Source organism: Oryx dammah, unplaced genomic scaffold, assembly GCF_014754425.2.
Source record: "Oryx dammah isolate SB20612 unplaced genomic scaffold, SCBI_Odam_1.1 HiC_scaffold_5, whole genome shotgun sequence".
Taxonomy (NCBI): domain Eukaryota; kingdom Metazoa; phylum Chordata; class Mammalia; order Artiodactyla; family Bovidae; genus Oryx; species Oryx dammah.
Window position 1 is genome coordinate 78,349,566 of NW_024070189.1, and position 17,344 is coordinate 78,366,909.

Consider the following 17,344-nt stretch of genomic DNA (forward strand, 5'->3'; position numbering starts at 1 on the left):
ATTATGGTATCAAACTCCATTCTTGAAGTCAGTCTTTATATTTTGTTAGTGATTGATTATTGGCTCACAATTAAAAGTACACAATCATTGAAGTCAAATAAGGCTTGTAGTTGGTCATCTGCCCTACTGTAAGATAACTTGCTTTCTAAATCTTTTATAGTTTGTAATTTTTGCCTCAATAGTTACCATTATTTTAGCTTCATTTCTAAGTGCTCATTTTTATACTTTTTAATTAAATAATAATGATAACTAACAATTTTTGAACACATGCTATGCATCAGACACCATTCCTGATATTTTTCATTGTTACCTCATAATCTTCACAGCCACATTCTGATGTAGATACCATTAGTACCTATTTTACAGAAACTTGTAATATGCAGAGATTGAGTAACTAAGATTAATTAGCTGGAAAATGGTGAAGTCAGGCTATAACTGAGCAGTCTGGCTATAGAATCCAGGTATGTAACTAGTGAATTGAAAAATGACTTCTGCTCAGCCCCTTGGTCACCTGTAGCCACCCTCATTCACCCACGTCCTTTCCCATCCATGACCACTCCCCACAGTAGAAGGGGATCATTCAATTCTGTGATCTCATCGTCCCTTCACCAATGTGGATTTTCATCTTTTGTCTGACTGTACATATTAACATTACAATAGAGTCATCCCTGCTGTACTTCTAATATAGTCAGAGAGAATTACTGAATTTTCCCAAATACCAACCACAAGCAGTGTTTTAGCATGGAAGAATTCGACACATCAATTTCTTAAATACCTCTTGGAACATAGGATAAAAACAAAAGAGCAAAAATCAAATGCATTTAAAATAGGATAATTTATAATAATTTTCTTTAATAGAGTCTGAATGGTGGAAAGAATTATATATTTAAAACAGACTGAGATATATATGACTTCCCAGGTGGCTCAATGGTAAAGAATCCTCCTGCAATGCAGACGATGTAGGAAATGCGGGTTCAATCCCTGGGTCAGGAAGATCCCCTGGAGAAGGCAATGGCGACCCACTCCAATATTCTTGCCTGGGAAATCCCATGGGCAGAGGAGCCTGGTGGGCTCCATCCATGGGGTCACAAAGAGTCGGACGCAACTGAGCATGCACACACGGGATTTGTTTAGTCACCAAGTCACGTCCAACCCTATGTCTTTGTGACCCTATGGACTGTGGCACCCCAGGCTTCCCTGTCTTACACTATCTCCCAGAGTTTGTTCAAACTCATGTCCATTGAGTCAGTGATGACATCTAACCATCTTATCTTCTGTTGCCCCCTTCTCTTCCTGCCTTCAATCTTTCCCAGCATTAGGGTCTTTTCCAATGAGTCAGCTCTTCACATCAGGTGGCCAAAGTTTGGGTGCTTCAGCGTCAGCATCAGTCCTTCCAATGAATATTCAGATATTATTTCCTTTAGGATTACCTGGTTTGATCTCCTTGCTGTCCTCGGGACTCTGAAGAGTCTTCTCCAGCACCACAATTCAAAAGCATCAGTTCTTCGGCACCCAGTCTTCTTTATGGTCCAACTCTTATATCCGTACATGACTACTGGAAAAACCATAGCTTTGACCATACGGAACTTTGTCAGCAAAGTGATGTCTCTGCTTTCTATTTAGGTTTGTCATAGCTTTTCTTCTAAGGAGCAAGCATCTTTTAATTTTATGGCTGCAGTCACTGTCCATAGTGATTTTAGAGCCCAAGAAAAGAAAATCTGTCACCGTTTGTACTTTTTCCCCATCTATTTGTCATAAAGTAATGGGACCAGATGCCATGATCTTAGTTTTTGAATGCTGCATTTTAAACCAATTCTTTCACCCTCCTCTTTCACCCTCATCAAGAAGCTCTTTAGTTCCTCTTGATTTTCTGCCGTTAGAGTGGTATCATCTGCCTATCTAAGGGTTTTGCTATTTTTCCGCACAATCTGGATTCCAGCCTCTGATTCATCCAGCCCAGTATTTCGTGTGATGCACTCTGCTTAGGTTGGTTCAATCACTCTCTTGTGTCCGACTCTTTGCAACCCCATGGACTGCCCATGCATGGTGACAATATTCAGCCTTGATGTGCTCCGTTCCTAATTTGGAACCAAACCGTTCCATGTCTGGTTCTAACTGTTACTTCTTGACCTGCATACAGGTTTCTTTGGAGGCAGGTAAGGTGATCTGGTATTCCCATCTCTTTACGAATTTTCCATGCACAGGATATCTATATGAATATGTAGATGACCAGTGTCTATACTATGTAGAGGTAATGGTTGAAACTGTGGGAATCAGTAAGGTCACCTGAGAAGCATGGAATATGAAAAGGGAAGAATGTCCCAAGAAAGGAACTGTGCAGAAGTGTGTCCTGTGAGGAAGGAGGAAAAAGAAGCTTCTCCAAAGAAGACAGGAAAGAAGTTTTCAAAGATATAAGAGGAAACTAAGGGGGATAGAAAGAGGGGGAGGGATGATTTAAAGAATTTAAAGGATCACTTACAATGGTCAAGCATGGGAAATAGGTCATTAGAAAGAGCAATGCCTGAAAAGTGCCACTGGATTTTCCAGTTAAAACTCATTGGTGGCCACAATAAGAGCAGTGCCTGTGGCTGAGGGCATGAATAGCACAGCTTTGTGGCTGGAGGAGTGAATGCAGAGATGAGGAAGTGGAGACAGGAACCAAGGCAATTCTTTCAAAAAAGATGGCTGTGAACACATGAGCAGGAAACTCCACCCATGACCGACTGAGGAGGCAGTATGTCCTGAGGTGGTGGGGGTGCTTGTTTAATTGTATAGGATCAGAGGAGAGAGCTGATGTTGAGAGAGTGGCTGAGACAAGGAGAGAAGAGAGGGTGATGGCGGAGCATGAGCCCGAGCAGATGGGAGAGAAGGAGTTCTGAGCCCTAACAGCATGCTAGCGTGATGAAGGTGTGGAGTGTGAGCACCACATCCTCAGAGAAGGGAAAGCAGAGCGTGACCTGTTAGGGAGGGCGTAAAGTCAGGACGCTACTCCCTTGAGTTGGGCCATTGGCGAGGAGGTCACAGTTTTAGGAAAATATTGCACTTCTGAAAGTCTCTGTTCAGTTGTGTGCCTTTGCTTTCCCTACCAGCTTTGCGTGTACACATTTTTGTCATTTTTAGTGTGTGACTGTGCAGATGCCTGCTTGAATTTTGGAAAGCTACGTGAGAACCCACGAATTTCAGGATATTTGTTTGGATGACTGGCCTAATTATTTCTTTTGGAAACTCAATGAGACCTTAGTTGCTTAAAAGTCTCTAGCTTGAAAAGGTGTTAGGATTTTAGTTCTTTCATTTTCTGTGGCTTGTGACCATTTGAGTAATGTCTGCTCATTCACCCAACTGGCTCCAGTTCTCAGGAGCAAGGGCCAAAGCTTTTCAACCCTGAATAGTATGTAGGGTGGTCGGAGGTCCCCAAAGCCCAGTGTAGAAGTCACAGCCTGTAATTATGAATCCCATGCACGTTCACACTGTTTTGCATGGCAGAGTGACAACACTGGGATGTGTAGGATCATCTTAACATCATAGCAACTCTGTGTAGTTTGTGAAGCTAAGTTTCAGTGTCTGCTCTTGGGCATGGGTTCTCTTGGACGAGGAAAGACCAAAGAAGTGAAATAAAGTGCTGAGACGGGCTGGGCTGTCCTTCCTTTCCTTTCCAGTCCCAGCCTGGCCCTCCTCTTCCTGTCTCATCAGTTCTCAAGTCTTGATCTCCTGAACTGCGAATCATAAGAGGCTCAAAGATGAGAAGGGAAGAGCTGTGGTACACACAAGGAAGAGGAATTAGAGAGAAGAGACCAGAACATTTAACATCATTTTGTAGCTTGCAGATTGACTTCACTTACATGATCTCATCTGATTATCAGTGTTTTCTAAATAAAGAAACTGAGCTTCAGAGATTAGAAATGATTTCTCTGCCCAGAACTACAGAGTTAATAAATGTCAGAAGTAGGACTTGAATCCAGAGCTGCTGGCCCCAAATCCATTGTCTCTGTACGAAAAGCTAAGGCATCAGCTGCCATTCATGCTGTGAATATATTAGAAGTGTTTATTCTTTTAAATATGTCCTGATTACATTGCTAGACTGGTAGGTATGGCGTTTTCTAAGATGATTAGTGCTACGTAAATATAACTAAGTACTACCAGTGCCTCAGATGATAAAGAATCTGCCTGCAATGCAGGAGACCTGGATTCCATCCCTGGGTCGGGAAGATTTGATCCCTGGTCCTTCTCCAGGGAAGATGCCCCAGAGAAGGAAATGGCAGCCCACTCCAGTATTCTTGCCTGGAAAATCCCATGGACAGAAGAGCCTGATGAGTTGAGTCCATGGGGTTGCAAAGAGTTGGACACAAGTGAGCAACTAATGTTCACATGAAGTTTCTTAAGATTAGTGCTATATAAATTAGCACTACCATTATTAGTATTAGTATTGCCACCAATATCATGAGCTTCCTAGGAAAATTCATTTTACTCAGTTCAGTAAGTACCCAGTATCTCTGGTAAATAAAACATTGTCCATACCCTCAGGAAACAGAGAAAGACAGTATGTAAAGGGTTAGGTGACATGTCACATGATGGATTCTGTACTGAACACATGGCCAAGATAAAGAAATAAAGAACAGTGGTTCTTGAGCTTCACTAGGCATCAGAATCACCTGAATGGTTTGTAAGAACACAGATTGCTGTTGTTCAGTTGCTCAGTTGTGTCCCACTCTTTACGACTCTGTGGGCTGCAGCACGCCAGGCTTCCCTGTTCTCTACTGTCTTCTGGAGTTTGCTCAATCTCATGTTCATTGAGTTGATGATGCCACCCAACCATCTTATCCTCTGTCACCCCCTTGTCCTCCTGCTGTCAGTCTTTCCTGGATTGCTGGGCCCTGCCTTAAAGTTTCTGGGGTGGGGCCCAAGAATGTGAATTCCTAACAAGTCCCTAAATGGTGTTAATGTCATTGGTCTCCACCACACTTTGAAAGCTGAGATAAGTTCCACCTGAGAGGATCAGAGAAGATATTATGGGGGATCCACAAGAAATTTAGTATTACCGCAACCAGAAGAAGAGGACAATGGTGAGAGATGAGTCTAAGCTTATGGAAGGCTGCCCATGCCATGCTAAGGGCTATCGATCATTCTCCTAGGGGCAGGGCAGAGCCACTGAAGATTTGAAACTGAGAAGCACCTTAGTCAAATTTACATTTTAGAAAGCTAAGTAATTTTAGAGCAAGTACAGAAGCATGGAAGGAATTCCCACTTACAACCTAAATATGAAAGAACTTGCTTGACCATCTATAATATGTCCCAGGATTAATCGCATGTGCGTATAGCTTAGCATTTCAGACAGTGAATAAATTGTTGTGTGCCATGCATATATACTAAAGACATCATCCTGCATCAGACATAGACTGGCATTTCGATTCTTACATGTATTATGCCAGTCTATGTCTGATGCAGGATATGACACGCTTGGGGCTGACGCGCAGGGATGACCCAGAGAGATGTTGTGGGGAGGGGGGTGGGAGGGGGGTTCATGTTTGGGAACGCATGTACACCTGTGGTGGATTCATGTCAATCTATGCCAAAACCAATACAGAATTGTAAAGTAAAAATTAAAAATAAATAAATTAAAAAAAAAAAAAAAAAAGCTGAAACTCCAGTACTTTGGCCACCTCAAAAAAAATAAAAAATAAAAATAAAGACATCATCCTTTCCTGCAGGCACCTGTGGGAGCCAGCACAGCACAGGGGACAGACAGAGCACACGACAAGGTTTTCTTATCAAGGGCAGAAAAGCGTTCCTTACTGACTTACTTCACTCAGCGTGATAGTCCCTGAAAAGTGAAGTGAAGTCAAATGAACGTTGCTCAGCCATGTCCAACTCTTTCTGACCCCATGGACTATAAAGTCTATGGAATTCTCCAGGCCAGAATACTGGAGTGGGTGGCCATTCCCTTCTCCAGGGGATCTTTCCAACCCAGGGATCAAGCCCAGGTCTCCTGCATTTCAGGCAGATTCTTTCCCAGCTGAGCCACCAGGGAAGCCCATGATAGTCCCTAGTTGCATCCATCTAAAACATGGCACAAACGAACCTATCTATGAAACAGAAATAGAATCACAGACATAGAAAATAGACTGGTGCTTGCCAAGAGGGAGGGGGCTGGAAGAGGCTGGATTGGGAGTTTGGGATTAGCAGATGCAAACTGGTGTAGGTAGAATGGATAAACTACAAAGTCCTTGGCAGCAACTGTATTCAATATCCTATGATAAACCACAGTGGAAAGGAATATGAGAAAGAATGTGTGTATATATATATAACTGAGTCACTTTGTTATACACAGCAATAGTGAACACAACATTGTAAGTCAACTATACCTCAATTTTAAATAATTGACTAATTTTTTAGAAAGAGTGTGTTCAGTCAGGGCTGAAGCAATCAGCTGGGGTTTCACAGAGAATGTAGAAATCTGTGAAACCCTGGCCTTGAGGAGCAGTAGCATTTGCCCGGCCAGAAGAAAGTACTGCAGGCAAGGAGGTCCCAGAGTAAAGGAACTGAAGGGAAACTAAACTTTGAATGCACAGGGACATGGAAGAAATGGAGGCAACTGTTCAGTCTTTGGCAGGGGCTTTCCTTGGAGCATGCTGGAGGAGTGGAAAAGAAGTTTGAATCAAACATATTGCTTCCTCTAAAGATGCTTAGAAAAAGGAAAAATTAGAATGCAACACAGAGATAGGAAATATAGTACTTTTCAGCCATCTTCAAGACCCCTCTCCTCTCTTGTCACTAAAGGATAATAGAAATCAAGGGAACACAATATAAAGGCTTGGGTTGGGCTCAAGACACAGGAAAGATACGGGGCTTTGGTTCTCTTAAGGCCAAAATAACAGTCATGGCTACCCTGGGAGCTGGCCGTTGTCCTGAGAATAGGTGGGCTGGTGACCTAACAGCTTCTTATAAAAAGCCATCTGTTCTGTGAACCCGGGTGAAGTCCTGGGAAAGCTTTCCTCTCAGCTCCCAGATGGTATCACAGTGCGTTTGTGAAAGGCGACTTCCTGGGTTGTTTGCTTATTCCCAGATTTGCAGATATGAAAATTTATATTTTGTGTCAGTTTTGTGAATTTCATATTTCTGCTGTATCTCTTCATATCACAACTTAACCATCTGTACGGCCCTCTCTTAAGTTTTATCTTGTATCCAAAGAGCAATGTACTTGCTGAAACAAATCCACAGATTGTTTTTTTTTTCCCTCGTGTGTTCTTATAGATTTTTTCGCAGTGTAGGTTAGAGTCATTGCTGAATTTGACATTCCATATATTCTTATAATTAACCAAAACTTTGATTTTCTGGCCAACACATCATCTTTGTCTTAGATTACTATTTATTTCCATGACCAGGAGCAAGCAGATGACTTTTTCTACAATGTCATATTCCCAAAAAGAATTAAGATAGATACCTTCCCGAAAGTGACTTCCTGTGTAACTGTGGGTGAGAGGCAGAGCCACCAGAAGTGAAACAGATTGAGGCAGTGGATGGGGCTCAGCCAGGCTCATCTCTGGAGCTCAGTCCCTCTACCAACCAGGCATCCTGTGGGCTGTTGAAATGGAAACCTCATCAAATGAAAAGTGATTGCATACTGTGGACCTTTGCAATCACATCAGAAGGTACATTGCAATCACACCGGAGGAGCTGAAGGTGCAGCTAATACATCGTAGGTTCTGACATTTCTGATGCGGGGTGGGAGGTGGCAGCTAGGATGCATGCGGCTGGAAATGCAGATACCAGCACACCCAGTTTAATCGAATACTTATCATTAGGCCCCCTGAGCACCTTATTGAATTTACCATTAACTATATTTAAACATAATCAATCTGAAATTTCCTGTCTGAGATTTTGCCTTGGAAGAAAAGGGAAAAAAGAGAGAGAGGGTAAGACTTTGCCAAAGGGTGCTTTCATGAGGTTGATGGCGGCTGAAACAAAAGGCCCAGTTTTAATTGAATCACACACTGTGTAATTATTTAACCTGTACCAGCTGGCCTCAGGAAGCTACCAGATTTCCTTAGAGAGCTTGTACTTGGCCAGAAACAGAAGGTAACTTATTAGTAACAAGAAAAATGCTTCTGTACCTGTGTTACCTCCCACTCCCAAAGAACTTAACGTGAAAGGGAAAAAACTTCCTTGGAGTGCATTTTTGGCTTAAGAGGCCATCTTCCTTCCCTGGAGTATGTGAACGGGTTTGCTAAAACACCTGTAGTCTCTGAGGAATAGCCAACATAAACAGGACGTTATTGCATCAGACAGGTAAGAGTCATTTCTCTAATTAGTCATCTGAGATTTCATTTTTCACTTGGAAGTACTGGAAATTTAATTTGTTTGTGACGTGCAATTGGCAAACTGACAATAGCTCCAACTGCCCCTCCCTCTGTCTTGCTGTCCTGGTACTTCATGGAAAGTGCAGGAGTGGGACGGGGGGAGCTCAGTGTAGACACTGCTTCATCCATCAACATCAAGCTAACTGAAGCACCTTCCTATAGACAAATGTGTCCCAATTACACATCCCTCACTTGTAATGCTGGAATAATCCTAATGAGTTTCTCGTGATCATTTTTCTTTTAGATTAAATGTTTTTGTTTTTCTCAATCCCCCTCCCAGTTTTGCAACATGAAGTCATTCAGAATCCATGCTCATCTACATAAGAGCGTCATTCTTAAAGGCGCAGAGTAAATTACTTTTAGGAAGCTATATATTATGAATTAAAGTATGATTGAAGAGTGTCCCTGACTTGGCCTTTGATTAAAGAAAGAGTTCATCCTATTTACATTGTTTTAAAACACCTTTCTCCAAAGAAAGATTGATTGGCATCAAATGTCATTTCTATACATCATAACTATTGATTTTACATTTGTTGTAGCTCCTCTGATTTTATGCCCCTTTATGTCATAATCTATCATCCTGATAGCAGCCCCTGAGTTGGTGCTGGGACTGAGCCTGCAGGGTGGTTTCTTTCAATTTAGACTAATCTGTCCATGAAACAGATGAGCTTTCAAACAGAACCGTGCTCTTCTCGCTTTTCGTAGCATTATCCTGATATTTCCCATGGAAATCGCAGTATGATTTGTGGCAGCATTAGGGACATGTCTGTAGTCCAGGAGAGATGGCTCCTGGGTAGCCTGGATGCTGTAGGAAGCCGGGTGCTCCTCCTCTTGACTTTTTTTTTTCCACACATAGATTCACTCTTACAATTCAGAGTACAAATATTATGGCCATCTTCTGGAAACTGTCAAGGTTCAGAAAAATCCATCTTCCACAAGTAGCAGAATAAATAGAATATCTGCTGGCTACACCCCACCTCATTTGTTAAAGGACTGTCCAGACCTCTTTTTAATCTGCATCTACTTACATGTTTACAGGTCGAGTCTGGGCCACAGCCAGATCACCAAGCAGCCCATTTAGTGTAAACTTAGGCTTTCTGGACATACGTGTTGTTCTCAAGTATCACTTCTTGTGTTTTGGTTTTCTGGCCAGTTGAGTGAATGTAATGCTCTCATTTTAAACTGTTACTTTACACTCTTTTTCCTCTGGCTTCCTGTTCAGTATTCAGTCACATCACTCAAGACCATCCCGGAACTGTGCCGAAGATGTGATTCGCAAAACGAAGACAGAGCAGGTAAGTTTCACTCATCTCTTTTTAACCTGCCTTTTGGAGTGTGGGGGACTCCTCCTGGAATCTCTTCCCCCATCAAATTTGTTGCTCCTGCTGTCTGTTTTCTTCTTCTTTTACGGCTTCTCCATTCACCACCCACCCCCAACAAACAGATGTTAGGTCATCCTCCAGAGACTAACTGGACAGGGAGGCCCTGATGAGGACCCAGTTGTATACAAATAAATGTAGGCGATCATCGCGGCAGCTCCAAACCACAGTATACGCAGCAATTTACTGCAAACCCGAGAAACCATTGGTGACAAAACATAATGATGCAGGCGCCAATGAAAAAATGTTGGATACGTTTACTACCCAGATGGCAAGGACCGACTTGGGGGATGGTGCTTTGCCAAAGTCTGAAATCCTATCAGGGATGCGACATGATAGAATCTGCAGTAAGGCATACTGTAACAGTTAAGATTAAAGCAAAGCTTTGGAGTTTAATAGTGTAAACTAAACAGAGAATTATGGCATATAGATGAAAACCAGCTGGCTGACCTTTTCTCCTTGCACCGCCCCTCACCCTCGACCAAAATAAAAGTACATTCAGGATTGTTTTTCCTTCTGAAAATCAAATTAAGCCTCTCTGCTTTTCTCTCTGTGATGGGCAAAAATGAAAACAAAAAAGGATATTGATGGGACTGATACCATAGCATTAAACTATGAAATGATGTTTGTTATTTTTCCAACTAATTACTCTAAGGCATCACCATTAACCTTGCCAAAGCGGGACCTCTAATAGTAACTAGAATCCTAAGAACCGCAGATGATGTAAGACTTAAGATAATCCTTGAATTAGGTGCATCATGTTTGAAAATAAATAGATCGTCCTACCTATACAGCTACGAGAATTCTAGGCCTTTTGAACTGAAACAACTGTACAAAGCTTATTTACTTTTCTTCTGGATTGTTTGTTTACTATCGACAGTTTGTTTAGATGAGGTGGGAAAAATAATTCGTCTATCTAGGTTTGTTTATCTCTGTGTTTTTCTGTGTGAATGAAAGTAATGTTTCATTGTCTGGGTCAGAATCATCATAGAAGATAGTTTGAAGTGCAAATGAAAGTTTTCACTTAACTCCATTAATTTTTTTTTTTTTTAATTTCAAGCACACTCAAGTTTCTGTGGGGTTAACAGAGGCTTTGATCACAAGACTTATCAGAATGTGCCTCCTTAAAAGCCATCACCAGATTCAGAGTTGAACCCTGTGATCAGTGACAAAGGCATCAGATTCGGCGGACAGGCCCCCAGTCTCAGAGTCTAAGACCTCCATCTGAGTCAGCATTCAGCCCTTTACCCTCCATCCGACCTTGAGCCTGTGACTCATTATCTATAAAATAAAAAAGAAACTTTTTCTGCCAGTGTTGCTAGGCTACTGTTACTATCAAAATTAGGTGATGTATCTGAAGGTACTTTGGAGATACAAGATTTTCTTTCTTTTTTTTTTTTTTTTTAAGTTGAAGATGGAGAGTAAGAAAGAAGACTTAATAGCAAACACTTCAGTAGTGCTTAGTGTCCCAGGTACAGCTGTAAGCCCTTTACTTGTATTGACTCAATCCTAAAATCCTTGTGAACTAAGTACCATTAGGATGTTTGTATTATATAGATGGGCAAACTGAGGCACGGAGCAGAGAAGTTAATTATCTTGCCCAGAGTCACACAGCATTACATTATGGAGTTGGGATTCAAACTCCAGGAAGTCTGTCTCTGGAGTCTGTTCTCTTATGCATTCCTTATACTATCAGATAGCTAGACTCAGGGATAGTAATTTAATTTCAGGATATTTTAAAACTTTAAAAGCTAGCATTTTCCCTCACCATTGAAGTGGAAAATTTGTTCTCTGTTAAATAGTTTCTCTTGCTTACCAAGTTAAGTGAATTAACCAAAGCTTTTAAAAATAATTTTCCTGGGGGTGGTTTATTCCATTTTTCTCCAGGTCATGTGACTTGTAGCCACGTCCACAATAGGCAATGTTACAGATTTCTTCTGTGGTTGAGAAGGAGGCCAATTTCAAGTTCAGATGCCTTCAGACTCACCCAGAGCAAACATCCAATGCTCAAGGTAATCACCAATAATTAGACCTAACAAGAAATGAATGTTTGAGGGAAAAACTCAGGCCTCTTTAATGGAATCACATTACACCTCCAACTTGATGGACCATTTGGAGGCAATTCATGAGGTCGCAAAGAGTCGGACACGACTGAGCGACTGAACTGAACTGAACTGAAAAACACTTCCTAACAGAGCAAGAGCAATCTTAGAAAAAGAAACACACGAAAAATCAATCTCTGCAAAGCACCACTGTAGAATTATCTGTGAACTCCTTTGAAAGAAATCTCAATATAGCAAAGTTTTCACCTTCCCTTTCTGAAAGAACTGAGCCAGTCTCAATGAGTTCCCTGGCCATTCAGATGTAGAAATAGTCCCCAGCTCCCCGCACTGCCCCCCTACCCTGGCCCCAGATCTTTCTTGTTTCAAAAACCTAGGAGGAGTTGGCTCCAGGAGCTCTTGCAGATTTCCACTGTTAGGATAATCTTTTCGAACCCATGTCAGCAGAAGACACATTGGCTCCTGAGAAAAGTCCACGTCTTCTGGATGGGGGAACTTTCCCCTAAACTTTTCTAGTGACTGTGAACATACCCCACCCAATAGAGATGTGTCTCTTTACCTTTAAGTCTGTTAGGCACTTTCTGTGTAAGCCGTCAAATAGTAACGTCCATCCTGGTATTAACAAATCTTTGATGAGATAGATGTTCTTGGAGCCACTTGTTCTTTTATTTGTTCATTCCTCAAGTAACTTGTGTGTTTTCTGTCCTGTGCACTGAAGACAGGGTAATAAACAAGGTATAGACAAGGCCCTGTTCTCAAAGTACTTACATCCTGGGGAGTGACAGACAAAGGCAAGCAAATAAATACGTAAACCAGATCATGCCCAACAGTGATGAGGTGATGCGAGGCCTGTGACAAAGTAACTTATAGTGGGGAAGAGAGAAGAGTTTGGGGATCAGGGAGTGTTCCTAGGGCCCAGCCATGAGAAAGCCAGTGGAGAGCATTCAAGGCCGAGGAACTAGCAAGTGCAGCGCCTCTGAGTCAGAAATCAGCTTAGTGGATGCAGAAGAAAAAGAAAACCAGTGTGGCTGTGCAGGGGTGCGGGGGCGATCAAAATGAGGATGAGGCCAGGGAGCCGTTCAGGGAGGGTCAAACTGTACAGGGCCCTGTGAGTCAAGGAACAACGTGGAGTTCAGGTTTTGTGCTAAGACCTCTTAAGAGCACTGCCAACAGAATCCCAGTTTTTCTAAATTCCTCTTACCTGGAAGGAAGCCTAGAGTCATAACTCTCAAAGAAGGATCCCTAAAAATCATGTAGTTTAAAAAGGAGAGAAAGTGAGAAAGAGCAGATAATAAAAGTAGATGGGTACAGTGTTGACAGTTGATGGATGTGGGTAAAGAGTATACATGTGTTCTTTGTACCGTTTTTATTCTTTCAACTCTTCTGTAAATTTAAATGAAAAATGTTTTGATTATTTATAAGTGAGTTTTTAAAAGGCTAAAAGTAATGCTAATGTAGTCCCAAATCCATCAGATCTTAGAAAGTGATGGTTACTATGCTAATGGGATCATCCAGGCCTATACTCCATCATATTAGTGACAGGGAGCTCACAGTCTCACAAAGCCACCTATTCATAGAGATTAGTTTTTGTTCAGCCAAAATCAGTGGTTAATTTTTATTCAGCCAAAATCAGCGGCCCTCAGATATACATCCTGATACCTGATTTTTTCCTTTGGAACCTTAGAGAAGGACCATTCCTCCTGGGCAAGGGTGCTGCCACTAAGTGTTTGGAGATGGCAGTCACCCTTGGTTTTGTCTTCTCCAAGCTAAAATTTCCCTCCCCAGTTTTGAGTGTATCCTGCTCAGGCTTCTTGCTTTCTTGTGGACGTTTCATTTATCAGCATCCCTCTTAAAAGTGGTGCACCCAGAACTGCACCTGAGGCCTCCCCACATATGATCTGATCAGAACCTGTCAGCCCCACTGATCAGCCTCAGAACTTAGCACATACCTTTCCTGCCACCCCTAGTGGGCTGCAGAGCACAACCAGTGCCTGTCCTTTATGCCTGTTTTTCCAAGTGTTCTGAGAAGAGCAGCAGTTCAGATGAACCCTGTTGGTTGCCCTTGGAAGCTTCTCCATGAGACATATAGCCCAGGGTTACCCGCTTTTCATCCCTAGGCCCTGTGCCAGCTTCACATGGACTCTGAAAATGCAAATGGCTGAGTTCTGCCAGAGGTCTGGGGCAGGCTCCCTGCACCTTCCATTTGCTCACTGACACCACGAGTCTGCTCTGAGTGCCCTTCCCATAGCCAAAGGCATGGATTTCTATTAAAATCTGTATTTTCCAAATTAAAAAAAAAAAAAAATAAAAAAATAAAATAAAATCTGTATTTTCCCTGACGGGGTAATACTGCCAACTGTGCTCCTCCTGGGGATCTTCCCAACCCAGACATCGAACCCAGGTCTCCCACGTCATAGGCAGATTCTTTACAGTCTGAGCCACTGTATGACTAAATAGAATTTTTGTCAGCAAAAGAAGTTTTGAAAAGAAGTGTGAAGAAATCGCAGATACCAGAAGAAGGCAGGAGGAAGAAGAACAACTAGGGCTTAGACGCCTGAGAACAAACTTCAGTGTTTTTGGAGTTGTGCAGGTATTACTGAGCTCTCCCAGTTATGTCTGAGGTGCTCAGAGTACCAGGTGTTAGGCAAGGTCTTCTGTACACAGCTTATTTGTCCTCAGAATAATTTTCTGGTGGCTCAGACAGTAAAGAATCTGCCTGCGATGAGGAGACCCAGGTTTGATCCCGGGGTCAGGAAGATCCACTGGAGAAAGGAATGGCAACCCACTCCAGTATTCTTACACCGAGAATTCCATGGATAGAGGAGCCTGATGGACTACAATCTATAGGGTTGCAAAGATTTGCACACGACTGATCAACTAACACTTTGCACTTTTACTTTCAAAATAATTCTCACAGGAAAGACTATACTAATGGTCTTTTTATTGATAAGGAAAATAAATACCCATTTTATTGACTAGGCAACTGAGACTCACAGAGAGCAAATACTTTGCCCAGAGTTCTGCATTTGAAGGCAAGTCTACTGACTGCAGAGCCCCTGTGAAGTTTAACAGCTGAAGAGTAGTCGCAGTCTGAGGAACCACGCGTGGCTAGTGGTGTGAGGCAAGGATTAGCACCAAGGATGTTATGTCTGAAAATTTTTCACCTATAAGAGAGAGTTATTTGTAAAATATTTGCATGTTTTCTCTGCTTAATACCTGTTCCTCATGTAGGGAAGGACCACAGGACAAGGCAGGGAGTGTTAACTCTGCTCTCCATTTCCTCCGTATGAGGATTAAATGCATTAGATCAACATATGGTATTCAAATCAAATGTATTCAATTTCATTGACTTCGAGTTTCTTTTAATTAATTGGACACTCAAATACACATTTGTTTCAATTCATGGTTTAAATGTCTCATGATTCTTACAAGTATGTATCTGCTCAGCTCGTATAATTTTCTTATGAAAGAAGGCAGATAAATATTAATGCAGTTTTGCATCTGAGAACTTAGTTGTGCTAAGGTTGGGAAACTTGGTTATATAACAGTAATAAATGGCCTTGGGGTGTGTTTGAGAAGAGACACTGAAAGGATTTCAATACCTAAATAGCAGAGATCACTGGTATGATAATGAGTAAAGAAAAATCATACTTTTTAAAGTTAGTATCTGGTAAAAAGTCATTTTAGAAACCTTATGAATTTGCTATATTTTTAGCCCTTGTGCATGCAAATTTTGTGAAAAAAAAAAAAAAAAAACCTGAACATTTGAAAATCCATGGTTTTGTAACATTTTTCAAGGATTTTGGCTAGCACCAAAAATAATACACTGACATGAAATTTATCCTCTCAGTGCTGCTGTGGTATAGCTAATGATGCTAAATATATAAACCTCCTGTTTATATATTATTTAAGGTTTCATGCTAAAAGCATGAAAACGAAAGTTGGTACAGAAGTTTAAATTGAAAGCCTGCTGACTAATCCATTTTACATGATCTAATATAAAATGAACTCAAAGAACTGGGAAACAGATTTGTTAAGGTCTCAAGCAAGAAAATGAACACTTCAACCTGATAGAGCAAAGAGTCTGACATTTATGACAAATGTCTTGTTTAACCACAGTAAAAATTTACATACAGTAAAGCATATAGGTGAGCATGTTAGTCATTTTTTATTTTTCTTTAACAAAATTATAATTATAAAGGTGACATAATTCATTTTTTAAATGGTAAGTAAAAGCTACAATTAACCATGCCACCAAAACAAAATCACTATATTTCTTTCTAGCATTTTTTCATGAGGCATATTTTTTGTATGGTTGTCACCATGATGTAAGGGCCATTTTATCCACTGCTTTTTTCTGCTGTTACAAAATGTGTATGGCCATCACTTTGAATGAACCACACATCTTAGGAAAACAGAGCTGCCCTTTCTGTCTGCTTTTAATCCGTTAACACTTACAGATTAACACATAACCCCATATTTAGCTTATGTTTCTGAAAGAAAGCATATAAAGTCAGTACAGGGAAAGATAGGAACAGGGGGTGATAGAGAAGTTAAAAATAAAACTCTTGTCAAAAATAATAAAGGGCTGGCAGTGGCAGAGATTAAATACATTGCATCTTTTTCCCCCTCTTTACTTGAACATTTCTTCCCTTTGCTTAGCCATGGATATAAGCCCTGCAGCTCCCTGACTGTCTAGAAGGTTGTGCAGTTAAGAAAGTCAGGAATGAGGCAGTGTCAGAGAGGGAGAAAACTTCAGGGCAGAGACCCAGTCTCCTCCCCGTATTTTGGTTTTACTGAACTCAAAACTGGTGGAGAAATCTCCTCTTGGTAGAAATGAGTTCAAGGGAATCCCAATAAGGAAGGGTGAGAACTCAGGGAGATAAGCATCATGGAGGGATGTAGGGGAAGAAATGAAGCCCAGGGTCAAGGGAAAACTGGTACAGAACCTGAGTGCTTTTGACCTTGTGCAGCCCCCAGGTGACTTCCTCCTCAGAAGTCACTCCACCATAAGGGAGGAGGGATTTTCCCTGCCCTGCCTTCCCAATCAAGGCAGTGGCATGACTGGGGAGGGGAGCATCATTACTGATTTTGGAGTTGCTCAGCATCTCAGAGAGCACCCCACTTCTGGCCGAGAGCTCATCCTTTTTCTTTTGTCTCCCAATGGGCTCTTTCTTCCTATTTAAAATGAACGGACGCGCTTTGTCCACTTAGCTCCTATGCCCTGACTCTTCTCCCAAGAAAAAAATTTGAAAGTCATGTAATAGAAACAGGATACTAGAATCTCATAGTTGAAGGATTCTCAGAGGGAGTAAAGAATCATCTACAAAAACCCAGACCCTTCCATGGCACTGATTGCTCAGGCCCTCACGTCTCACGGTGCGATCTGGGGCCAGAACCAGCACGGTCAGCACCACCTGTAAGCCTGTTAGAAGTGCGGACCCAGCCCTACTCCAGACTCCCACATCAGAATCTGCATCCTACCAAGCTCTGTAGGCCAATCCTTTGTGCAGATGCAAGTTGGAGAAGGTGAAAGTGAAAGTCACTCAGT

At 41.7% G+C, this 17,344-nt stretch overlaps 1 protein-coding gene across 2 annotated transcripts in view; it reads left to right on the forward strand.

The window, feature by feature from the left end:
* Positions 1-17,344, forward strand: part of LOC120864684 (synuclein alpha interacting protein) — a 164,133-nt gene that overhangs the window by 86,882 nt on the left and 59,907 nt on the right. For both annotated transcript variants that reach the window (XM_040241708.1, XM_040241709.1), the window contains exon 3: positions 9,577-9,649. In XM_040241708.1, coding sequence (XP_040097642.1) covers positions 9,577-9,649 — 73 coding nt within the window. The remainder of the gene's footprint in view (positions 1-9,576; positions 9,650-17,344) is intronic.